The 26,318-nt window shown below is 41.6% G+C and overlaps 1 protein-coding gene across 5 annotated transcripts in view; it reads right to left on the reverse strand.

Annotated features, from left to right (window-relative positions):
• MORC2 (MORC family CW-type zinc finger 2) overlaps positions 1-26,318 on the reverse strand; it is a 52,599-nt gene that overhangs the window by 19,888 nt on the left and 6,393 nt on the right. For 4 of the 5 annotated variants that reach the window (XM_061603227.1, XM_061603228.1, XM_061603229.1 and 1 more), the window contains exons 2-11: positions 24,656-24,709; positions 23,322-23,356; positions 20,796-20,864; positions 15,925-16,015; positions 12,007-12,115; positions 10,649-10,808; positions 10,011-10,122; positions 8,816-8,941; positions 7,508-7,587; positions 7,077-7,159 (exon numbers count right to left, since the gene is read on the reverse strand). In XM_061603227.1, the coding sequence (XP_061459211.1) occupies positions 7,077-7,159; positions 7,508-7,587; positions 8,816-8,941; positions 10,011-10,122; positions 10,649-10,808; positions 12,007-12,115; positions 15,925-16,015; positions 20,796-20,864; positions 23,322-23,356; positions 24,656-24,709 (919 nt within the window). Of the gene's footprint in view, positions 1-7,076; positions 7,160-7,507; positions 7,588-8,815; positions 8,942-10,010; positions 10,123-10,648; positions 10,809-12,006; positions 12,116-15,920; positions 16,016-20,795; positions 20,865-23,321; positions 23,357-24,655; positions 24,710-26,318 lie in introns of those variants that run through there. The other variant, XM_061603230.1, reaches the window with a different exon arrangement.

Raw genomic sequence — 26,318 nt, forward strand, 5'->3', positions numbered from 1 at the left:
AGACCTCTTGTCATCCATGAAGAAACACCGTTTACAGTAAGAAAAATGGTTCCTTCTCTCATGGATGACAGAGGTATCCAAGTAGGACATACTAAAGCTGCAGACCTAGGGTGGGACACACGTAGGCACAGGTGAGAATAAGACCTGTCGCAGAACCCTGCGCCCAAACACTGCCTCTGGCGAGGCATGTACATCAATTTTATAAAGTCTTGTGACACCATTGGTCATGGACCATGTTGCTGCCCTGCAAATATCTATTACCAGATCATTAGTTGAGAAAACTGCTGATATAGCAGCAGATGTGGTAGAGTGCACTGTAGCGCGCAGCGGTGATGGCAGGTGCAAGGCCTGCTATTGAGATACACGCTCTGATCCAATGAGCTAGAGTTGAACTTGTAACTTTTTTGCCCATAGTGGTAGGGTGGAATGACACAAATAGGGACTTGGATCGCCTAATTGGTTCTATTAATGTATACCTTCAGTGCCTGTCTGACGTCTAATGAGTGCCATGCCCTCTCTTTGGGGTGAGAAGAGTTAGGACAGAAAGAAGGCAGAATTATTTCCTGCTGTCTGTGGAAGACCGTGTTCACTTTGGGAACAAATACTGGGTTAGTGCTGAGCACCACCCTGTCTTTGTGGAAAATACACAGGTGCTATTCGACAGATAGAGCCTGTAGCTCAGACACCCTACATGCTGTTGTAATAGCCAGCAGAAAATTTACTTTGAAGGAAAGAATCCTTAATAGGACTGCTGGCAAAGGCTCGAAGGGAGGTTTCTGTAAGGCAGAAAGTACAGAATGTAGATTCCAAGTTGGAAAATGGTGCTGGACTAGTGGACTGATGGCTGCTGCTCCACGGAGAAATCTCTTTAGTATGGGATGGGAACCAAGAAATTCAGAACCTGTTACCGATGTGATCAAAGATAAGGCTGACATTTGCCTCTTCAGTGTATTGGGATGCAGACCCATTAGTATACCTTCTTGTAAAAATAATAGCACTTTGGTCAGTTACTGACTTGAAAAAAATGCCTTGACTATTACACCAATGAGAGAATGTCTTCTACAAACCCTGATAACTACGGATAGTTGAAAATGGACATGGACTGCCTTCAAGTCGATTCCGACTTATGGCAACCCTATGAATAGGGTTTTCATGGTAAGCAGTATTCAGAGAGGGTTTACCATTGCCTCCCTCTGAGGGTGAGAGGCAGTGACGTGCCCAAGGTCACCCAGTGAGCTTCATGGCTGTGTGGGGATTCGAACACAGTTGTAGTCCAACACCTTAACCACTGGCTCTCATACAGATAGTTGAAGGGCACTAATATGGTATCCACTACTGCTGATGGAATCCCCGACTCTTACAGTCACTTGTGCTCAATTTCCAAGCAGCTGAAGCCACTGTGGGTCTGGATGGAGGAAAGGACCCTGGTGGAGTAGATCCAGACTTGGCAGAAGATGATATGGTGGTGACTTCGCAAGATGGATGATATCTGAAAACCAGGGCATCTTGGCCAATAAGGGGCTACCAGCACTACTTGAGATTTCTCTGACCTGATCTTTTTGAGCAACCTGGATAACAGCGGAGTTGGAGGAAACGCATAAAGGAAGTCCTTCAGCCAAGAGCATCCACTTGTTCAGCTCCTTGATTCAGGAAGCGTGCAAGAAAGTATTGTTTCTGTTGTTTTCTCTCAGATGCAAACAGGACTATCGTGAAACTGCCAAATCTTGCTTGGAGAGGTTGGAACACTTCCTTGTTGAGAGTCCATTCCCCTGGGAACAGTTGCTGGCAGCTCAACCAGTAAGCTGTAACATTTAAGTGTTCTTGAATGTACTTTGCTGTGACTGATGTCATGTATTGCTCCGCCAATGACAGCACTGCCACTGCTTCGGTGTTAAGGGCCATCGACCAATTACCCCTTTGCTTGTTCAAATGGGCACGAGTTGTCATGTTGTCGGTGTGAATTAGCACATCTGGATAAGTGAGGATGTGGAAGTAGTGGGGTGCCAGGTGAGCAACATGTGGTTCCAGCCAGTTGATGCTCCTGTGCACCTCCATTGGCAACCATGCCCCTTGCGCACCCTTGACAATGCACTCCCCATCCCGAGACTTGCATCAGTGGTGATGACTGAGTGGAGTGGATCCTGGAGAGGAATGCCTTTTTGTAGGTGTCTTAATGACGTCCACCAACGAAGAGACTCATTGACCTGCTAGGAGACAAGTACAAACCAATGTCTGCAGTGCGTGATGTCGTCCTGAAAATGTAGGAGCAGCTATTGAAGAGGACTAGAGTGCAAGTGAGCCCGGGGGTAATCCCTATTGCCGATGCCATCATGCCTAAGAAGTTCGAAAGCACCATGACATCTGCCGAGCGTACACTAATTAGCGGAATAGTCATGACCATGATTTTCTGAATCCTCTGGTGAAAGGGAGATGGATTCTTGAACTGTGTCAAACTGTGCTCCCAAGTGCTGTACATGTTGAGATGGACTGAGATTATTATTATTATTATTATTTATTAAATTTATTAGTTGCCCATCTGGCTGGTTTACCAGTCACTCTGGGCGACGTACAACATAAAAACATATAATTCAGATTAAAACCTTAATATTCCAACAATAACACTAAAATGGCTCTTTTGAATGTTCACCAGGAAACCGTGGTCTTTCAGATGAGCTAACGTTATCTGGACGTCCTCCTGAGCCTAATGGAAACTCTTGGACCTGATCAAGAGATTGTCCAGAAGGATATACATGTAGCCCTTCAAGGTGTAGACCTGCCACCAATGTCACCATAACTTTGGTAAAAACTCGTGATGTGGAGGTTAGATCAAATGGTAGGGCTTTGTACTGATAATGGTGACCATTGTAGTAAAAGTGTATAGTCAACAGTGTGAGGGGAATATTGGGATGTGGAGATAAGCTTCCTTCAAGTCCACAGATGCTAGGAAGTCCTGGGGGTGCAGTGCCTCTATGGACTAGAGGGTTTCCATTCTGAATTTCCAGTAAGTGACAAGCTGGTTCAGAAATTTGAGATCGAGTACCGCACACCATGTTCTGTCCTTCTTCCCCACCAAGAAGACTGAGTAGAGACCTGAGAAAAAGTCTTCTGATGGAACTCTCTCTATTGCTGAGATGTCTAATGAATGATGAACCTCGTTTGAGGCAGCTTCTTGTTTCGAGATGGATTTGGAAACAGGGCAAGGAGGAAACCTGGCAGGTAGGTACTTCCTCATTTCTATCTTGTAGCCCTCCTGCACCACCTTTAGAACCCATCTGTCCCGAGTAGTGTCTCGCCAACGATGGAAAAACCTGCTTAGTCTTTCCTCCTTCGGTGGCAACGCAGTTGAGTCAGAACTGGTGCTGGCGTCCCTGGTTAGATGAATTTCAGGAATAACAGACTTGGGGTTTCTGCTAGAATCTTGGTTGGTTCCACGAGGGATGGCCAATTCTGAAATCATAACCTTGTTCTGCAGATCTGGACCCATGAAAGGACTGGTAGGATGTGGACTGGTAGGGTATGGAGGAGTGCCTGTAGAAACATCTATCATTCTGCTTCTGAAAGGGCACCGTTGTCTTCTTATCCTTAGTTTCCACTTTTACTGCTGCGTCACCAAATAACTTAAGACTCAGAAAAGGGAACCGAAGGTGAATTAGAGTGTGAAGAACCATCCATATCCTAGTGGGTAAGTCATAGGTCTCTACGGACAACTACTGCTGCCGCGTGGCTCGGCATGAAAATTGAGTGGAGTCCATAGTAGCATCCGCTATAAATGTTGGGGATCTGGAAACTTTTAGCAGTCTTCCTAAGTCTAGTGGGATCCTTCCTGATTAGGATTGTCCAACAGATCTTCCACAGATTTAGCAAAAACAGGCTGACATGGAGGCACATTATTGACAGGGCATACACATAATGAGAGCGCTTGAGGGCCAGATCTGACCTGCATTGATTGGGGCATTTCAGCTGTGCATCTCCATCCCACATTAGTAGAGCACAGGAAAGCAGAGCAGAAGCAGGACCATCCACTGCCGGAGTTTTAAGTTGCTCCATGATGTCAGCATCTAAAACATAGAACGTATTTGCATAGTTAATACCCTTTTTACACTGAAGCGGTGAATCCCACTCTGAGTTCGTTATTGCCTTAAAGGGAACTGGCAATGGTATGCATCTACTTGACATTTTTGGAACAGGCAGGACCAGGGCACTTTTAGAAGGTGGTTCCTGCTGCTGCTATTGTGCTGGAGATAAATCCAAGGCAGCTACTACTTTGAAAAATACAGTAGGGCCCCGCTTTATGGCGTTCCGCTGATGCGGCAGCTTTCAAGCAGGAGAAATTCCCAGTTTTAAAGCCGGTTTTGCGACATTTTGGCGTCATTTTTTCACGACACGGCCCATTATAGTCTATGGACTCCGCTTTACGGCGGAGGCCTGGTCCCTAACCTGCCATATTAGCAGGGCCCTACTGTAAAGGCGGATAATATACGTCTATGAATAGTCTAGTTGAAATTAACTCATCTGCTCCTGAGCCATCACTCCATTCTCCTTCCTCTAGGTCATCCTGATTTTCAGCATCAGGTTGAGCGTCATACCCAGCATGCAGTTGTTATCTAGTCACTCTAATAGAGCCTTGCTCTCTAGCAGTTCTAAAAGGACTGGGAGAAGACAAAATTTCTCGATGCTGTAGCCCTGTATGTCTCTTTGACTGTGGGGCATCTGTTTCCATATCACCCTGAGGAGGTAGAATTCGTTGTGCTGTTACTCCCTTCGCCAACTCAACTGTCAAATCACCAGTCATAGCATCTTTCAGCTGTTGGAGCACTTCAGGTGAAAAGAGATTAGGCAGCATTACGTGCTGTGGCTGTTGTTACACTAGTGCAAGTGCTGGGGGGGGTAGCCTGTTGATCCATCACATGGCCAGACTGTGTGCCAATTCAACCACTTCCTCATCTGAGGACAGGGGCTCTTGCTCCCTAGCCATACTTGGCAACAGATATGGTCTGGGGACAGCGTCTACCGTGCAGTTGCCAGGGCAGAAATGTGGGAATCTGCAGGTGCTGCTGCTCTGCTGTGCTCTAAAAAGACACGTGCTGCCGCTCAGGTGGGCTGCTGCAAAATGGTGGTTGCGGCCACTCCACAACTTTCCAAAATGGCGGCTGCCACTGCTTCTCCCAACCCCGCTGACATTTGGACCACCTCTGTGGACTCACCGACCAAGGTTATGTTTGAGTCCTGGCAACTTCTTGCGGGCCGCAAATCTGATGAAGTTCTCTCAGCAGGATCAGCAGTGCCCAAATTTGGCATCTGCTGTAAAGCGGTAGGAAGTGGCTGGGCGGGAAGCAGCTGGGCACTGACTGTGGCTACCGCTGAGCGCTGCCCAAGCCTCTTGAAATGCTTCTTCTTTGCAGATTGATTTTTACTTTTCTCCATTTTATTTTTCTCCATCGGTGACTTGGAGTACAGAATGAAAAAGCAGAAAGATTTTTTCCCCGAGAGGATTTTTTAAAAGACAAATGGAAGTAGTATTACAAAAGACAAACAGAGGTAAGTATGAGGGGGGAAGGAAAATAGATATAGAAACGTAACTCAGTGAGGAGAGAGATCACCAACAGGATGCACTCCATGCTGAGACAAGAAACGAACTGAGCCTCAACAAGAGGGGAGGGGCAACAGCATTTGCTGAAGCATTTCATGTCTCTGAGCTGTAGGGGGAGCTACATTACCCGCTTGGAGACCTCTGTTATCCATGAGAGAATGTAATTTTTGTTGCTGTTACCTATAGAATAGCTCTTTGATCGACTACCTTTGTGGAGTTACAATGCAGCAGAGGCTCAAAAATCCAAAAAAACCCACACCACAGACACAGGGTACGATCCAGCCAGAGTTAAGTACATGTAAGGTTCCTTTGATTTCAGAACAGAAAGAAAGTTAAGCATGTGCTTAAAATTTTCCATTGTATCAAAAGGACTTAAACATGCTTCCATTTGCTGGGTCATACTGAAATGAACACACACTGGTAAATAAGAGGTAGCTTTATTAAAATAAAATGTAAGTGTGAAAAAGAGAGCAGAAAAATAATTCCTTAAACCAAACACTCCAAGGGTTAGGTAAAATACAAAAGGCAAAGAGTTCAAGTCACAGGTAAAAAATAACCAAGATGTCTAGCCTAATCTATACTCACATAAGATAGGTAAACCAGCAGAACAACATCATGGTTCCACATCTCCCCAGAGATGTATAGCCTAGATAACAGATGGAAGATGGAACCCCAACATCAGGTAGCACTAAGGAACATTAGAATCACAGTTCTATTTTTATGGGGAAAAGCCCAGCAATAGACAGGAATTAATTAGCCAATCAGGGGGCTTTCTGACGACGAAATCCTCTGGAGCTTTCACGCCTTCTCCAACCTTCCCAGGCCTGTGGCCTTGAGGCACCAGTCTCAGGCTGATAAGCAGGTGTTCTTGCTCCTGTCTAATTAACTGAGTTCAGCTGTAAGAACTGACAGTCTCATGGCGTCCCAAAGGCCCTAATTCAGGCAAGATGTTTCCCCCAGCATTCCTTGCCACAGAACCATCTTAGCTGACAACCTTACAAACCAGGCGTTCTTGACAGGTGGCTGTAAAATTATGCTCCTTGTTTCGATTCTGACCTTTGAATCTTCTGAACTGAATCTTCTCTAGAAGAAGAAACTCTACATACGTTAAAGGGCATTATGCAATTATTATCTAACTGAGCCCCAGATGGGGATGTGTGTGACTAGCCTTAGGCACTAAAGATTAATAGGCCAAATCTGATAAAAAGGATTTTCTAAAGTTTCAGAATGTTCAGCCACTCCATTCTACACATAGCTGGACACTATATGGCACACACCTAACCAAGGTTTCTCGATTCTTGAAGAGAAGTAGTTGTACAACCATTAGAAATATGGATGATCGTCTGCCAGAATAGACACTCAATGTGTTTTGATAGCATAAGCAGACACTGTTCCTTCACCCCCTTGCATATGCTGGCAGCTCCTGTGTACTTGTCTTCTTGAATACTAGGATCTCAAATCACCAGTCAGACACTGTAGATCTTACCCTTGATTCTCTTGTGAGGTCCCCTCCCAAGCGCAGCTCCAAAGCACGGGCTTTACTTTCTGCTTCTCGGGCCTTCTCTTCCGCTGAACACACAAAGCCGTATTTAGCATCAATACAAGGAAGAGCCATTTGCAGAAAAGCAAACACAAGACAAACAAAAAAAAGAAACAAAAAGAGGTCCCTGGGAAGCCAGAGGCAATTTACTAGAAGCAAACAAGCATCTACATAGTAGAAGCAGGCCTCAATCTTTACGACACATATTTATTTTAATTACATTTAAAGAAGGCCTGAAATGTTTTGAGGCTAGGCTACTCAAAGAAGCGACTACGTTCATATCAACCTGCCTGTGTGTTAACACCAGGAGGCCCTCTCCTTGTATCTGCAGTGCGAGCAATTATATGAGTGGGCAGGGGGACACCCAGGGGACTCACCGATCCGAGCCATATGCTCTGCTTTCTTCACTTCTTGCTCAGCTCTGGTCTTGAACCGCTTGGAAGTATACTTGTACATTCTGCCGAAAGAGGTGGAGAAAAAAGGTATGTTAATTAGCAACCTCTAGGCTAATACAAAAGTAACAGCTTGCAAATTCCACAAGGGCGGACCATCAAAACCTAATGCCCTTTGGGGGATGGAGCAGTTAAGGTGGAATAGGAGTGCAGCTTTAATAGCCTTATGGCACACAAAGAAAGCAGACCTCAGCTTGCAGCAGAGGATTCTCCAACCTCAGAATGAGTGGATGACATCTAAGGTGGGAGGGGACCCCCGCTGGAGCCAAAGGGCCTTGAGGATTACAAATTCTAGCAAGGCAGCATGGTTGACGGTAATGATAACTGGGTATTTAACTGGGCAGAAGTCAGAAGACCCTGAGACTGAAGGGGATGGCACCATGCCGTAACTGATCAGTGAGTCAGTTGCACAGGTAAGAGGAGGCCATGAAGCTTTGCAGGTGAAAGAGGCAAGAACAATGACCATGCATTTGTAAAATATAAGAGGGGCTGCACAGAGGCCAAATGGCAATATTCATTCACATGATGCATCCTTCTGAAGAGGAACTGGAAGAGCCAACGCTGTTGGGTCTCATATAGTTAGAAGGGAAATGAGCACTTTGGCGGCGCAAAGAAAAGAACAGCGTATCCCTCTACAGGGAGGGGGACAATATCTCCTAGTATGCAAAATTTCTGACTAACAACAAACAGGTGCAAATCTATGATTAGGCAACCACCGCCATCTCTTTTTGAACCCACAAAATATCACGTAGATACTAGCACAGGCATATAGCCTCAATTCCAGACTCAATTCCATACAAACTTGACCTCTCCCCCAAAGCCTGCATTCGATCTAAGAAAAAGCCAAAGCAATGCCTGAACTGAGGGGAGATGAGCAATAAGGCGGCTTGATTCCTGTAAAGCTCTTGGGTTGCTCTATATACACACGCAAGGGTCACCGCAAGTGAAGGGAAAGCCTCACTTGCAGGATGCCAAGCACAGGTTGCAAAGCTTGCTGACTGAAGTTTACCCCGAAGTCACTTGTATGACACCAGTCATAGGATATGTTCTTCATCTAACTGCAAATCTCCGTAAGACTCTATAGGAGTATCAGGATACAGTCCTGAATGGACTCAGAACCAGTATCTGGAAGTGAGGAAACTCTGGGATCCCTATAACTGGGATCCAGTGGAAGGTCCGTCAATATCACAGTGTCTAGGTTCTGGCAAAGGGAAGGAAGCCATCTCCCCCTACCTAGGCTTGAACAAGCAGCAGGAAAGACGCTTAGTTTGCACTTTGTGTCCATGGATGAAGATTCTCATTCTGGGATCAATGTAGAGCACAGCAGCGTAAGCACGGAAGGAGCGACGCTCTGGCTTCCTGAAAGAGAACGGAACTCAAAAGGAGGCAGAGAACCTACCCCAATCCTTAGGAACAGCCCAATCATCCTCTGAAAAAGAGGATTTCCACCCATCTCTTAGCTGCATGCCATCATGCATAGAAGAGACTAAAATTATTCACTCATCCTCAAGATGCAAGAAGAGAGCCACATCAATCCACTGAAATCCACAGGCAGCAAGGTTAAGTAAATCAAAGGCAGTCCTTTGTCACCCGATAAATTTGGTTTGGCTGGACATGACAACCCTTATACTCTCTACCCGACTGACTCAAAGCTAGGAAAAACTGTCTTCATTCTTCCAGAGATGTTTGGAGAGGGCCAGAGTCTCACCTCCCTGTTTGTATCAGCTTTGTGGAGAAAGCTGAGGGCATGAGAATCTCTCCCACTGCTCCTGCCTTTACTCCAGTGGCGGGTGTGAAATGATCAAAGACTTGCTTCGAGCCAGGCACCGGGGAAATGTTAGAAACAGCAGAAAGACTTTTGCTGTTCCTCCCTTTCCTCAAGGTTAGTGCAAATTGAGAGACGAGTTTTTAATCTTCCTGAGTTCTCTGTGCAGAGGCTGGCTAATACATCCAACCAAACTTGGTGGATTCTTCAACAAGCTTGTTATGAGAATGCCAAAGTTGGCTTTCCTTGACAGAGATTGAAATGTGGATACAATTTTGAGACTACAACATTGTCAGCATTCCATATGGTTTCTTTCATGCACTCCCAACTTTGTATTTCTCAATCAAGTGAATGCCTGTGACTGAATAGCCTCTCAATTCTCTCCTCTGAGGCTTAAAAATCTGAATGTTCCTCAAAGACTGGGGCATTTCAGAGTGCACAGCTCTACCCCCCCATTTCCATCTTCCTTCCCCATAGAATTCTAGCTCAGATGATATCTGGGTCATTATGTGCAATCTCCACCATTAAGGGCTGACTGAAGACAGAGAAACTCTCCTTCTACCAAAGTGCAAAAATAATAGTTCAGTTGCTTGATAGCAAGGGGTGCCCTCTGCCTTACTGGACACAGACTTAGAAATGACATTTAGGTTGTGTCATGCTTACGTTCCCTCAGGTGGTGTTTCAGCCATTTGGATATCTTGGGGATCTGAGACCACATCCAGCTCAGGTTCACCATTGTCCATCAGTTTGAGGTTGAAGATTATCACCAAGGTCCCTGGTGCATCAGATACAATTATTTATTATATTTATTTATTCATTAAATTTATATCCCGTCCTTTCTCCCAGAAGGAGCCCAGGGCGGCAAACAAAAACACCAAAAGCACTTTAAAACATCTAGAAACAAAAGACTTTAAAACAAAACAGCTTTAAAAACATCTGTTTTAAAAAAGGCTTCAAAAACATCTTAAAAAGCTATTTCAGCACAGAAGCAGACTGGGATAAGGCCTCTAAAAGGCTTTTTGAGAGAGGAAGATCTTCAGTAGGTGTCAAAAAGATAACAGCCTGTCTACAGGAGAGGGAATATTTAAGGTAAACAATCTTTCAGGTATCCTGGTCCCAAGCTGCATAGGGCTTTGTACACCAAACCCAGAACTAGAAATGGTATTAACTCTTAACATATAACCATCATTCCTTTGGGAAGAGAGATTAAGTATCACAGAAGCACGGAATTTGGCATTTTGAAAATTGACATTTTTGCACAGAGCTGACTTTATGAAAAATCAGACAGATTATATTCTCACCTTTCTGCCCAGGAATCTTGTTAAACTGCTCCATCACTTCCTGCTCTGATTTGAAAGGGGAATACTTGTAAATCAGTTCAGTCTCGATGGAGAATTTCTCCATGTTGTCTGTCAAAGGCTCCTTGGTACGGGCATTCCAAGTAGGCAGTGGAACAATTACCTACCATTCAAGAACGAGAAAGACTTGAAATGGATACTTTAACACAGTTCTAGTAAAATTCAGTTGATGTGTGTCTTATGGTCACTGCTTCTAAATGTACAAAGTACAAAAGTCATCCTTTTCCAAACCCCTCCAATAACAAGGCATCTCCTATCCTCTGGCCACATCCCTGATCAACCCTCAAGTGTTTTTGCCTGGCTGGAATGTGTACTTGACCCCTGATAATGCTTCTTACCTCCCAGGAGGACAAAGGGGTGTGTGAGTCTGCGCAGAAACTACCTTAAAGTGATCATGGTTTTCATGAACCTATTTTTGGTTGCCTCCTATACATTCTCTCATGAAATCAAGGAACAAAACCATAACAGGATTATGTTCCATAAAGATGGTAAGCAAACAAAAAGGTGGCAAATAGTGGAGACTGGGAGGGAAAAAATGACATTAATGAAGCTGAAGTTCCGCATTTTGGGTACAGGGATCATCTATTGCTCTTATCAAGATTAGAATTTTCGGTACCTCCCCATTTGGCAATGGGTAAAGACAAGGATCACCAAATGCAAAGTTGGTGCAAACACCAAGCATTGTAAAAGCTTGAGCTGCAGTGTAGACAGTCCATGTGTATCAGAAACACCAAAACATCTTGACTGTTTATTACAAATGGCCCCCAGCAAATCCATGCCATGTTAAATTGTCCCAATGCAATGCTTTTAAAAAGTTTTGCTTTTAGAGAATTCTTCCTAAATTAACTCACCAGCCGTAAAACCTGAGGGTTGCAATGGGTTCCGAGACACATTTCTGTGAAGACCAGACCAGACCTACTGCACCTAACTATTACTCACACATGAATCCATAGGACATCCTAAAATATGTCCTGGTTACATACTGCAGAGCAGGTTCAGTTGTGGGTGAGCAAGCCATCTTTCAGACCAAACAGTCCATAATTACTGATCTTCTAATGAAGATCTCTCCAAGCTTTCAAGGAACCCCAAAATTTTGAAGGATGCTGTTGGACAACTATTGCCCTACTGATTCAGTTGGCTTACACTTTGTCTTTGTATAATACAAAATTTGTTATAAATACTAAAAAAATATTGGGGGGATAACTATGTATAATTGATACCTAAGAAGAACAAGAACATAACTGTAGCGAAAACAGATATGTACTGTATGATTTTCAAAAATAAAAAGTATGTTTGCAAACCTCATCAATGCCTTCTTCTTCATGAAATGTGCGAGACAAGAAGAGGCATGTCATACTGTTATCCTTCTTCGTGAAGAGGATAAAATCCTTGCCAATCCGCATGGAACCCCTGTGGAAAGATTTCAGTGTTACTATATATACTGACAACTGCTCAAAAGCAGAACATTTATTATAGCTACTCACAGATACCTAGCAGAAGTGGAGCAGAACTTTGTTGGTTTTTGCTAATTGCATATGCCAGGGGTACCAAACCGTCATCTGTGGACCACCAGTGGCCTACAACCTTCATCCAGGTGGTCCGCGATGTGTCTGTGGATTTGTGGCTTGAGGTGGTAGATGTCATGTTGATTTTTAATTGCATTTTTATTGCTCCTTTTATTTCTTGTATCATCTTGCTCCATTCTGCCATTAAAAGTCACCAACAATAATACATGAGGGTCTACAATCACAGAATGGGCACCGTTATCCAGAATTTCCCATATACGAGAGTTCAAGCAGACAGTGTGGTTTAGAGCCTCCACTGAGGTTTGATTAAAGGGAGGAATCCAGAAAAATATATAGATGCACAATAGAAAATGCATCTCCAAGGAAATCAGCGGCCACATCCCACTTTGTTGCAGATGTGGAACTATTTCTAGTCAAGGCATTTAGTTCTTCACACATCAACTGCATGGTCAGATGTTAAACGTTCTGCATGGTTAGGGCATCAGCCACAAGAATTATTGTTGCTCTAGTCCTTTTGAAGAGGGGGATGTGGCTCAGTGGTAGAGAACATGTCTTGCTTGTAAAAGGTCCCAGATTCAATTCTCAGCATCTCCATGTAGGGCAGGGAAATACCGTTGTCTAAAAACCTGGACAACAAGCCCTTTTCTTGGATGAGCGTTTGAAAGATATTCTTGCTTACAATTATTTATTGGCCAGAATCCATCTATTGGAAGCAGCCTTGTACATTAACTGTTACAGTGATTTAATATTTGCAATACAAATCACCATATGGAAACAGCTGCATATATCAATCGTAAGAGGAAATCTACACTTCCAAAAGAACTTATCACTCCTGCCAAGGACAGTACATTTATAACAATATCTGAGGAAGACATTTAGTGGAAACGGCTTTATATCTACTAGTGTGCCATTATTCATGATTAATCCATGACTACTTTATATACTTTATTTCCTTATGGACTTTTTTGTATGTTTATGTTATTATTATCGTTAAATACAGAACCTTTTGCATATTGTGGGTCTTCTATTATTCTTATTGTATTTGTTCTTGAACTCTCACACATTGTAGGTTTATTCTTGACTCCATGTAAGGCAGCTTCCTACATCTCCAACATGCACTTGAAGAAATGAAGAGGACGCACATCTCCCAGAGACAGATAGCTGTCTATTAGACTCAGCTCTTCCCTTTTGTTCCACAATGTTCAAATTCACAGACAGTCTTTCTGTGGAGATTTAGGATGGCCTTCCTTCACAGGATAGTTCTGAAGGAGAGAAGGGCTAACTTGACAACCCCTGAAGCTGGTTAAAAGTTCAAGCTGAAGCCGTATCTTCCATTCACCATATAAGTGGTAGACTACACAATGTCCCCCTTCAAACCTCATTTGCATCTGAGATCACTAAAAGCAATAGCGTTGGTATGAATACACTAGATCTGAAAGTATTCTATCAAGTAGAAGTCATGAAGAAACCACAGTCGTGGGGGCTAGAGGTACTATGATGTATGAAACCATGAGTGATATAGAAAACTACAAGGTCTGACAGTCAGTAGACAGCCTTCCCCTGGGGCATGGGAACACAAATAATGTTTTAGTTGTGGCCAGTGTAGTTCAAGTCCTTGTGCTGAACAGATCCAGTATAGCTATAAGGTGGATTCTGAGTTGTTATTAATAACATCATGTGGTTTACTCCAAGTTTCATCCATGGCAGTCATTTCGAAGACCTAGGAGGAAACTAGTTCTCCATGTAGAGAAATAATTTGTAAGTATTCTACAACTGTTGCTATGCATTTTGTGACTACATCTTGATATTAGTAGCACTCTCCATCCACTTTAGATCTTGGATACGAACTGTCATTCAATCACAGCAAGTAAGCATGCTTTAGATACAAGGATGTGGAAAGAGAACTCCTGGTCCAGCTGTAAGAGTTAACTCCTGCTGCACACCATCTTCAATTTTTTCTTGGACAAACTTGTTCAGAACCATGAGTTTAGATCCTCACTGCCTTCTTCAAAACATGAAATCTCACTGATGACATGCAGGATGTGATACTGTTCCCTGCTTAAGTCATTTATTTAAACAATTGTGAAACTCCAGTGGTCTTTGACGATGGCTTGACTAAGGTTCAGGAAAGATCACAATTCATCTGAAAAGAATGGAGCCCATTTGAATTTGGGGTACAGTCCAATGAGAGCATTAAACCCTCCTACTTGGCTGAAGATGTATTGTCACCCAAGAACTTGCTCCGTGCATTTTGCTTTGTTTTGGGATAGCATGCCATGGAAGACGCTTGCCACTGGCTGCCACTTGTCTCAAGGATACCAGCTTCTCAATAAGTAATAAAGGTCTGTGATGAAATGGCTTCATGTGACACTCCAACGTCTTTAGCAGTAGGTCTCATCTCAGTTAGCTACTCGAAGGAAGTCAACTTCAGTTTACATCTCTCAAGAATGTGAGCAAGATGTTTGTTCACCTTGTTTATTCAAGCCTCACCCATCTTGGCAATTAAACCCTAGTCAGTGGAGATTGGTGCCTGTGCTTTCTGATGTCTATATCATGTGCCAGCTGCCTTGAGGGAGTCATCACCCAATCCCGTCAAATGATTTTTTTGCTCTCTCGCTCCGTTATTCCTTTCTTATTGTTATTTCTATTCAAAGAACTTATTAAATGTGTAGTTGCCAACTAACTCCAGGCACTTCTGGTCAAAACTGATTTTTCAGACTCTTATCAAATCAGGATTTCAGACTGTTTAATGCCATTTCTGTTCCAATATCTGTGACTAGACAGACAGTTTGGAGTAGGAACATAATTGTTAAGTTCCTATTGTTTCCCCACTTAATATCCAACAGTTGCTGGTTGGGATAATTCAGTGTTTTGGAGGTACAGTGAGTGTCCAAGTCAAGGTGCTGATTAATTCCTATAAAGGCTTAAAGAGTACTTGCGAGGATGTCTCCTCTTAAACTGCATTCAGACCGCAGTTTATTCTGTTTTCCCAGTGTTTCCTTACCCCGTAATTTCTACATTTGATCTTTCACACAACATAGAAGCAACTTCTGGAAATCTAGCAGAATATAGTGGAAGTTTAGTGCTCATTTCAGTGTCGTGTCCAGAAAAAAAATCTGTTTGCAACCCCAAAAAATCAAGGGAGTCAAGTGACAAAATTTGGGGTGGAATATGGCATGCAGTTCTTTCGTGCCATTTTCAGAATGTGCCATTTTCAGAGTGCATGTGCAGAAAGGATGGGGGAGTAGCAACATGTCCAATGACGTTCTTTGTTGTGTCACACCATGCCCAGTGGTGTGAATGAAATTTAGCATGACATGGCAATATATTGGTCAAAAAGCCATAGTTGTATAATGCAACGGGTACTGCAGCATGCACGGAATGTTAGAAATTGAGGCAGAAGTGCTACCATTATAATCAGTAAAACTAACGCAATAAAACCTTGTCTGAATGCAGCCCTATACAAGCTTGCCTTGAGAATATAAGGATGGAACACTGTCTTGGCTTAACTTGATTCCTGAAGCAAAATGTAAGATAAAAGACAGACAAACAACATGCCTAGTCCTAGGAAGCAAGCAAGCAAACTCATGCAGAAATTCTTATTGATATGGGAAAGCGAAGCGGGTTTTCTTGCTTTTCCCATCCCTGTAGCCAAACCAAAAGGTTTCAGGAGGTTGGCATCCATATACCTACGATTTCAAGCCATTCCCATATTGTCCAATCTGAGTAGATTCTGGTGACCGTTTAGCAGATTTACCAAACTGAATCACACTTGCAGCATCATCTAAAAGCAAGCAAAAAAAACGGGGAGATTATTACTCACAGTATATGTCTCTCTAATTTTCTTCAATTCCACAGCATATTAACACACTACACAGCCATGAATAGAACATGTAAATGATGGGTTGCATCCAACGCTAGTCTTAGAGTAGACCCACTAAAATTAATGGATATTACTAATTTAGGATATGATCCTACCACTATGAATGTGTAATTTATTATGCATTCTGAACGTTTAGAAGTCTTGTTTTTTTAAAAAATAGAATTGCTCCAGCGCAGAAATATGAGTTTTCCCTACTGTTTGTACTAGTCTGTCTGAATGTCCAGAGAGGTGCTGGACATGGCCCCAAAGGAGAAAAAAATGAGTGACATAAAGGCGCTTTCTCATACCCTAAGATACCTCACAAGATAGGAATAAGGGGTAAGAATTGCAGCACACTCCATACATTGAAGAATGCTAAAGATATTATAATTCGCACTATACATCAGGGCTTCAGGGGGTCTGTGAACTGGACATAAAAAATCAATTTCCAACTCAAAATAAGTTTTATTTATTTATTTATGGGGGTCCATCGCTTTCATCAGATTCTCACAAGGGTCTGTGATCCAAAAATGGTTAAGAACTACTACTGTATGTAATGAGCAAATAAAATATTAGGTACGATATGCAGTGTACTATTCATTTATTTGTGGGATTTTTACCATGGCTTTAGTTTCAAGGCACCTCGCAAAGCAGAAGTCTCATAAAACTTGGATTTGTGCTGCTTTCTTGAAGCATCAATGAATCTGATCAAAGTCTGTTATTTGGATGGTGTCTATTCAAAAGTCTGTTCCCAGCTTTTCAGTATCACCGAATATCCGATGATGAGGGAACAGCTGCCTACTTGCTCAGATCTGGTGGAGGGACCCTTTCTCTGCGTCCCACCTCCATGTGACAAGAAATAGGCCCTTCTCTGTAACACCCAATGTGTATCTATCTGAATTTTCTTTTTTAAAAAATTGTTATTGGCTGCTTTCATTGTATTGCAGATTATTATGTTCCTGTGATACTGTGATTTTAAACGGCAAGCTGCCCAACTGATACATAAACACTAGAAAGGTGGGACACAGACACACACTTGGTGAGCAACCTGTATATTTTAGCAGGTTTATTGTTTCAGCTTCTGTTCCCTTTTAATCTTCTAATATGGCTGCAAACTCATAGACGCTATACAACATAGCTCTGGGAAAGGGAAGAGAGGAGCCAAATGGTAGCTGATCCAAGCCAGGCTGACTTGATTTCTGTATTATTGATTGCAGCATGACAAACCATAGCTCAACGTTGAAAGACTTAGGGTGGATTTGATATTTGTTTGGTATAAAAACAAAAATATTGCAGTTTTGGAAAAGATTCCTCGCAACCTTCGTCTTTTAAAAGGAAAAATTAAACCACAGGCTTTATTGCCACCTGGTTGAAATTTATTTATACAATTGAACATGATATGTGACCAACTGCCAAGTGTAGTCACATCCGTTTGGTTATCTTGATCCTTATCTTGGTGGGTTCTAACCCTGTAAAGTGTAGAATTCGATTAATGTATAACTCTGTCCTTGGTTTCCTATGCAGAATTGTACTTTTTTGTTTGCTTGTTCTTTGTTTTTGTTGTGTTTTTATATTAATAAAATTTAATTCCTTGTTTTAATTTTTTTCGGAAGTAAATTCCAATTGAAATCCATGGGAATGACCACTGAAGAAGTATGTTAAGTTGGAATAAGTTTTTTGGAACAGCCAGTGTTCTATTTCTGATCCTTTACATTCTCAAAACAACTGAGGAGTTGTTATATGTCTCCAACGTGGTCATCATGTACTCATTTATTACATTATACTGCCTATATCCATACCAAAGTCTCCATCCAATAAGCAGAAGACAATCTAGTACTTTGGTCAATTGTAAACATGGATTTCCTTTGTTAATAAATGTGACTTAGGGTTGTGTGGTAAAAGAAGTCCAAGCCAGGCTGATGGAGAGGGCCTTGCTGTCTTGTTTCTCCCTCTATTAGGTATAATTTCAGGGTAATAGAGCATAACTTACAGAAGACTCCCTTGTGAGCTTTTTTTGTACAGCCGTCTTGCTACTTGGGCCAGTGATTTTATGCAAATAGGCTAAAAGAACAGGTAGCAAGCTTCACCATGCTGTAGAAAAGAAATCTACAGGAAATGATCTTAATCTTCCATACTATAACCAAAGAGTAAACAATAATCACACAACCACTAAGAATACTGGAACATGCCAGAGCTCAGGAAACTCTTGTTGCTCAAGTAGGGCTCAGCTGGAAGAAAACTTTATACTCCTTCCTAGTCAAGAAGATCCATTGGTGAGTCTGGGTGGGTCCCGTCTGTCTGGGAAGTTCTTCACTGAGAAGGCCATCGCCTGCAGTTTAGTGGCTCGTCACATGGGAAGTCACATTCAGATTCTAGCAGCTCCTGATTATGAAACAGGTTTTATTATGGTAGGAGTGTTGGGAGAGCATGGACTTTACCCAGAACATATTTTCTGCTAGGCCAACAGCCGTCTCAATCAATTATCTAGCGAGATCCGTATTTCAGTTGCATGTGGTACTTTCCTGGGCCTAACAAGAAGTGTTGGATGAACTGTGTGATCAGGGAAGGGGTTGGCATGGTACATTTTTTAATGGGACACACAAAAGAATGGGTGGGGCTTCATCGTATCGGGATGGTCCAATCCGTAGGTTGGCTCATCATCTTGGTTGCACACTTTTTAGATTTTACATTTCTAAAACCACACTTAACACTTGGCTCTTCTTAGATGTGTACCTTGCTCTCAGTTGTCAATGCTAGATTCAGTGAGACCGTAGGAATGAACTTGGCACAAAACAGCATGAGTGCAGATTCTGCAAGAATGTATAATGCTCAATTATGTACACGTGGCAACAGCAAAATCATCCTTGTCCAAGATGATGAAGTGACTGGATAAGGGAATAGCAGATTTTAGTTTGTCAACCAAAAGGTACAGAAGATGAATCTGAAGCATAATACTCAGCATTAATTCTGTTTTTAACAACTTTTTCCTAGTGTGTAGCTGGAAGCTCGCAGTACAGAAGCCTTGATAAGGAGATGAAGATGTACAGTCTCACAGAAGCCAGTTGAGAAGCCTCTCTGCTCTTGCTGACATGGATTCCATGCCAAATTTCATACTGGTGGAGTTTGCAGAAGTTTGCATTATAAGACTCCGCAGATGTAACTGTCAAGCAATCTTTTTTTCTCCACTGACTTGAAGCCACTGAGGATCTTTCCGGTATCTTCATGTGATCACCACATTTTTGTCTAATTTGATACACAGGATTCAGACAAAAGCCTTCAAGCTACATAACTAGATATGGGATTTCATGGCACAGCAGCTACGCAATAAACACTGGAATAATTCCTCTGAATCTGGCCATCACATTACATTTTACTGATTTCATGAAAGTGCAAGTCATTCAACAGCTGAGACTATATTATTTGATGATAAGCAGTTGGTGTACCCTGGTTTCAGCAATGTCTGGAACACATACAATTCAGCTATTTGTTCCTAACTTTCATTTCCCCAAGGAGGCAATTCTGCTAGAGGGGTATCATATTTTTCTAACGCTAAATTGTCTTGTTGCTGTGAAAATGTAGTTACGACTCCTGCTTGCACCATCTACTACATGCAAAATGTGGTTGAGCGCCTCCTGGAACACCAACTGGGTTAGTGCACTGAACCGTCAGTCAAATATTTATGGTTGAACCAACTAGTTTATTACAAGACTTCATAATTACAAGTGGTATAAAACCAAAAATTAAATGAAAACTCGATCTAGAATAAAAGCAACCAAGCAAATGCTGTACATTTTGACAGCTAACAGTGCTTGTGGTAAGATTTCCCCCCCCTTTCTCTGAGTGTAACATACTTCTCTTGATTTGACAGATGGTAAATTATTTTAAATAGAACAGAATTGGCCAAGCCACCCAACAGCATCTAATTGAATTTTATCCTAGGTTTGATATAAATACTACAATAAAGTACCCAATGACTTGATTTTTCAGTCATCTGAACTCCACAAGGTCTTGGGGATCTCAGATATTGTCCCTCAAGAGAGTGTGTAGGCATTATCTTGAATCTCAGTGCAAAAAATAATATACACAATTAATAGCTGCTAGCTCTGTCAAGGAGAAAGACTATGCATTGGATTAGCTGCTTGGTTGCTGTGTCAAATAATTTCTCCCGAAGAACCTCTTGAATCTTCAAGACCCTCTGGAAGCAACATCAGATTAAAGGTAAAGGTGTCCCCACACTTATAGTGCGAGTCGTTTCCGACTCTTAGGGTGACGTCTTGCGACGTTTACTAGGCAGACTGTATATATGGGGTGGGATTGCCAGTTCCTTCTCCAGCCTTTCTTTACCCCCCAGCATATGCCGGGTACTCATTTTACCGACCACGGATGGATGGAAGGCTGAGTGGACCTCGACCTCTTTTACCGGAGATTCTACTTCCTCCTTCCGTTGGAACTCCGGCCATGAGCAGAGCTTCGGCTGCGTTACCGCCGCTTACCCTTATTAAACAGGGGCAATCAGAATTAATTTTGTGCTTCTGGGAAATGTTTTCTTGCACATCTTTTAGTGATGTTGCTTCAAAACAAAGAGCAAAACATTCTCATTTGGCATGAACCCATTCCCCCTAACCATGCTAAGACATACTGAATTATCCCTAATAATTCCAGTTTTAAATCAGTATCTCCTCTCCAATCCCTTTTCACTTACTTGAATCCATTCCTGCTCCATCATCCAAAAAACACAGCATGAAACCACCTCTCAGATCTTCTCTATGTACTACAAGAAGAAGAACAAAATCAATGCCAAAGGTCCATCATTTCTGGCCAGTCTTGGTAGTCAAGCCAAAATCCATGGCTTCTGGGACCCTACCCCTCCATTCATCCTTGACCTCATGCTGAATCATCAAGCAAGGTCAGAGTCCCCATCCTAACTCAAAAGACTACAGAGCACAGCAGAACTATAGAATGGTTCTTATTCTTTCCCAAGCTCTTAAGCTGGAGAAAAAGGCAGAGGCTCTTCTCATCATGTTCACCAGACAGTGATGGAATGCTTGCCATGGCAAGTGGAACTGCGGACCCTGATCAGTGCCAAACATGAAGCGGTAAGAAAATTTAGAATTGCATGGTACTGGAGTTGAAGCACTATAAGCTATTGGAAGTTATATATCCAAGATCCTAATGTAAAAAATGAAGTCTACTTAAATTCAATAATGTAATTAAATTGAACGATCACTAGCAATAAGGACTCTTTGTGCCCAATTAATGCATAGTACAATGCTGCTATGGACATAATCATATCCGTTGCCTGACCCTGTTCCACACTTCTGCTGCAAAGTTAGCAGTTTGATACAGAGATTTCTGCTTTTCTTTTCCCCACTTAGATTTATATCCTGACTTTCTTCCATCATGGAATTCAAGGCAGCATACATGGTTGCAACCTGGGGGCAGCCTCCAGGTTATGGCATGAAGGCACATGAGACCACTGGGTCTGGTCAGTGCCTGGGTGGGTGAGTTAGCCTGGAGGCTGCTCCCAGGTTGCAACCGTAACATCAGAATGGGCAACAGGAGCTGCAGCCTCCCCCCCCTTCAAACAATAGTTAAACAGGATAAAGATTTATCTAAATTCTGCATCCAAAAATTGTATTCCAGTGTAAAAGCCTTTTAAAAAATGTTCTTCAATAAAATTACAAGTTACAAGATTATTCAGCCTAAATCATGAAAGCTGATACTGTATTTTAGTGACAATTTTAATTTTGTTTATGTGCCTTCAAGTCAATTCTGAGTTATGGCGACCCTATGAATCAGTGACCTCCAAGAGCATCTGTCATAAACCACCCTGTTCAGATCTTGTAAGTTCAGGTCTGTGGCTTCCTTTATGGAATCAATCCATCTCTTGTTTGGTCTTCCTCTCTTTCTGCTCCCTTCTGTTTTTCCCAGCATTATTGTCTTTTCTAGTGAATCATGTCTTCTCATGATGTGTCCAAAGTATGATAACCTCAGTTTCATCCTTTTAGCTTCTGGTGACAGTTCTGGTTTAATTTGTTCTAACACCCAATTATTTGTCTTTTTCGCGGTCCATGGTATCTGCAAAGCTCTCCTCCATTTCAAATGAGTTGATTTTTCTCTTATCCGCTGACAATTTTAATAGTACAACCTAATCTTATATTTTGTCATTCCAAAACATTGTCCCATTTTTTAATATTGTCTGCTTGTCTTTCTTCTCTCGCCTGAACAGTATTAAATACTTTAGTCATGCAGACTACATCCCAGATTCTTACTCTTAACTTCTACTCCATCTTTGGTGGTGGATTTTGGGTGGAGTTCTTTTTGATCTACTTATATAGGCTACTGTCATTCTGGTTGTCATTAAATCTAGTTAGTTCTAAATTGTTGGTAAGGACTGTGTTTTTAAAATTACCAAGACAGATTAACAGCAGACATAACAGTAATTCACAGCCAGTCATTTGTTTTGTACAATTCAGAACAGATGTTTAGTATCTTGTAACATTTTCAAAAAACAGAGAACACAAAATCCTACGTTTCCCCCCCCCCCAGAAACAAATGTCGAGACAAGTTTTCCAGGTTCTTGTCCTATTTCCCCTAAAAGATCTTACATTCAGTTCTATAATATTCTGTACAATCTACTTAATAAATCTTTTTGAGCTATTTCCAGAAACAAGAAGTTCAAAGCCTGTCTTTTCTTAATGATGTACAACATTGCAAACCAGAAAATACTGAAATATTCAATACTGAAACAGTTCTCTGTGCGTAACTGGTCGGCATGGTAGTCTGGTAGGACTTGACAGCAGTTAGATCTGACTTGTTACAATACTAGAACGTGTATTTTAAGCTTGTAGATATTTCCCTCTATCATTGTCCGAAAATGGCTGCATAGTAGTTCCTCTTTTTTAAAAATAAGGGTGACTACAGCTACCTAATTTTGTTGCCTCATGTTAAGGTATTAGTTAAGCCAGGCAGAGTCTTCTGTCAAACAGCCAACAAACTATTTTCTATAATCATGACATATAATGGCATATTTCTTTTAAGAACTACTAAAGGAGGAAACATTTCTTCTGTTAAGGCTTTGTTGCCAAGAGACAGGGCAGGGCATTGCATGAGCACATATGCAAATGTTTCATGTAGTTCTCAACTTTTGTTTTTGTATTTTACTATTCCCAGTTATATATTCCTGGTTTCTAACCAGAGATGGCAATTACAGAGAGAGAAAACTTACCAGTAAAGATATCTATTCTTGTGGCATCAGCATCTCTACAAAACAGCAGACATTAAAATCAACATTCAAAATGCTGAGCAGAAATGAAGCAATTGAAGTAGTAAAGCATGCCTGGGTAGTAAATCCAGCAAGAACTTAAGAGCATGGATAAAAATGTTTGGATGGCTAACATGCCAGCACTTCTCAAGGAGGTTCTCATGTATTTATTTCTACCCTATGAGCAGCACCTGTACTTTGCAAAACAGTTTTAAAAGTAGCAAATGTATTGTTCCATAGACAAAGGACCATTAAATCACGCTACAGGACAAATAAAAAAAGGAAGTCTTTGCACATCACAAGTATTGTTTCCCATCTTCTTTCATAAGCTGTGGGTTTTCTGAGCAGCCCTAGATCTTGAAAGTGGCAGGTCTTCCCAAGCAGGCTCAGGCAATTACAACAGCATTAACTGTTCTCTAAGTAGGCATGGCACTCCTGTCTGCTGGATACACACTATACAAAATAGGCAGAAAGGGCTTGGACACTTCGCAGCAAGTTCCCAGGAGGGAAGTTTCAGATCTTTTGCTAGAGTTGCAGACTTGTATTTCATGTGTTTCTGCATTGGGGATCATTATAGTTAGCGCTGGTGATTAAAACCCTGGTTACAGCACCTCACTATAAGAACAACTGAACACCTACTTTAATGTAGATTGCTAGTAAGTTCACATAAGCGGATATAGAATTGCAACTCGAAACTTTTTTTTTTAAAAAAAATGTTCCTGATGAATTGGTTTCATGAGCATTCTCGTAAATTCAGAGAACCAACTGAAGTAATGGCCTGCATATTCCTTCCAGCTTTTTGAAGTAATTTTCTATGCTTGTGTCTTTCAACTCTGTAAGAATATGTTCAGTTTAGCCGCTATTCCTGTAAGTTAGTCAAACAAATCAAACTCCTTCCCCATCATTCCTTCCTTCATTTTGCATCTTTTGTGACTGTTTCCTTGCCTAGGGCATGGTTCTGCTTGCAGGCATCCCACCGGGGCATCTGATTTGCCACAGTGAGCACAGCATGCTGGACTAGATGGGCCATTGGCCTGATCAAGCCACAGGACTCTTATGTTCTTGTCTTTACCCCCCCCCATATTAGATACTTCCTAGTTTCAGACACAGTTCTACATTTTTCAGCTTAAAAAAGTGATGTAAAGTAAAAATGGTTTTGACAAAGTAGAAAATCTCTTGCCTAAAACTTGGTAAAATCAATCCCCTTTCTTCACAAGGGTTGTATCCATACCCTTACTTCAATTAGGTAAGCTGGTTAAATAATATAACCTCTTGCAGTTATAATCATGACTACATACCTGGCATTATCTACAAGCTCAGCAAGGGCCCCAAATAAGAATTCGTGCGTGGTTCTGCAATGTCAAACAGAGTCAGTGATGTTACGTTGGATCTGGGAAGTAGTGTACACATTGCTCATTGTTTCAGTGTTACATATTTCAAACTGAACCATTAAAAACCTTATTACTGGTAACAGAGATCTTTACCAAAGCCAAGATCAGAATATAATTAGTTGTGTAACTGTCCATAAGAGCCAAACAAGATAAAACATCTCCAATAAAACACCAATAAATACTGTATGTATTTCAAGACCAGTCAACATGGAGCAACACAATCCAACTACTATCAAGATAGCAATATAAAACTGTCGGTTCAGCAACAATGATTTCCCCCCAAAGGTTCAGTGCTGTGAACTATTCACTAGAGATTCACAGTTCATAGTGGATAATCCTTGCTCGGGCATTACTGATCGTAGTTCTTAACATATGTAGAACTAAGAACCTTCGTTTCACAAAAGCAGCTCTTCTGATTTCATAGATGCGCTTTCAGCAAATGGGAATCCTGCACCCAAATAGTGTTGTTTGGTGTTCCGAATATCCAATGACGTTCCCCACAGAGATGCATGTTGGCAGCTACTGCTAATCCAGATCTTTTTTAGAACAAATCTGTATTGGATCTGTCAACATGACATATTTGTTCTATGATGGATCCATTTGGTTGATTCCCAGTATTTTACAATCCTTACCTGTTGAACAGCTATAAACTACTACCTGAGGGTGCATCTTTCTAGCATTTCTTTCTAGCATACCAAATATTTGAAGATGCTCGACTAATATATTAGCAAACTGGCTTTAAAAGATTTGCCAGAATACTTGAAACAATTAAATTCAGTTACAGTGACCTATTTTCAGTACATTGCCTTATTATTCACAAATATGCTTCATATACACAAGTTAAAGGAAGATATTTAAGTAATACTCAGAGTAGACCCACTGAAATCAATGGACAGTTATTTATGTCTATTGATTTTAATGGGTTTACAATGTTTGTTATCACCTTAAATAATTTAAAGACAAAGGAAGATGGGAAGTTTCCAACACCTGAAATGTCAGTTTCATATCTACATCACACTATAACCCAACAAGCCAAAACAAGCTTTTATAGACAACGCATCTCACCCAGAACATCCAAACACCTGCGGCAATTTCAAGACATCAAAAAAAAAAAAAAAAAAAAAAAAGGTGGAGGAGTATCAAAGGCACTTTTCACTAGATGAGGTATATGAACAATTTGTTCACCTACATTCCTACACAGATGTTTAACACATTATCAACACTGTACTCTTTCTTTCCAAAGTTATTCCGAGTCTCACACAGTCATATTCAAAGTCTCACAGTTCTGTATTAATATACATATTGGACTAGGGAAAAATTGCAAACACAGACTGAGGCCTATCGTGAGCTAGAAGTGAATTTACCTCAGACAAATATAACAGTATCCCTTCAGTGTTGCTTGCTTCCCCCTAAAAAGATGACTATATTGAAACTCTTCAAATAAACTTGGGAAGATAAAACCAGAAACAACTGAAGCATCAGTCTCTCTCTGAATTTAAGAGATCCCACGAATCCTGTCTTCCATCTCAACTGGCTAACTAGGCTACCAATAAAGACAGAGAAATGCAAA

This window comes from Rhineura floridana, chromosome 19, assembly GCF_030035675.1.
Source record: "Rhineura floridana isolate rRhiFlo1 chromosome 19, rRhiFlo1.hap2, whole genome shotgun sequence".
NCBI lineage: Eukaryota > Metazoa > Chordata > Lepidosauria > Squamata > Rhineuridae > Rhineura > Rhineura floridana.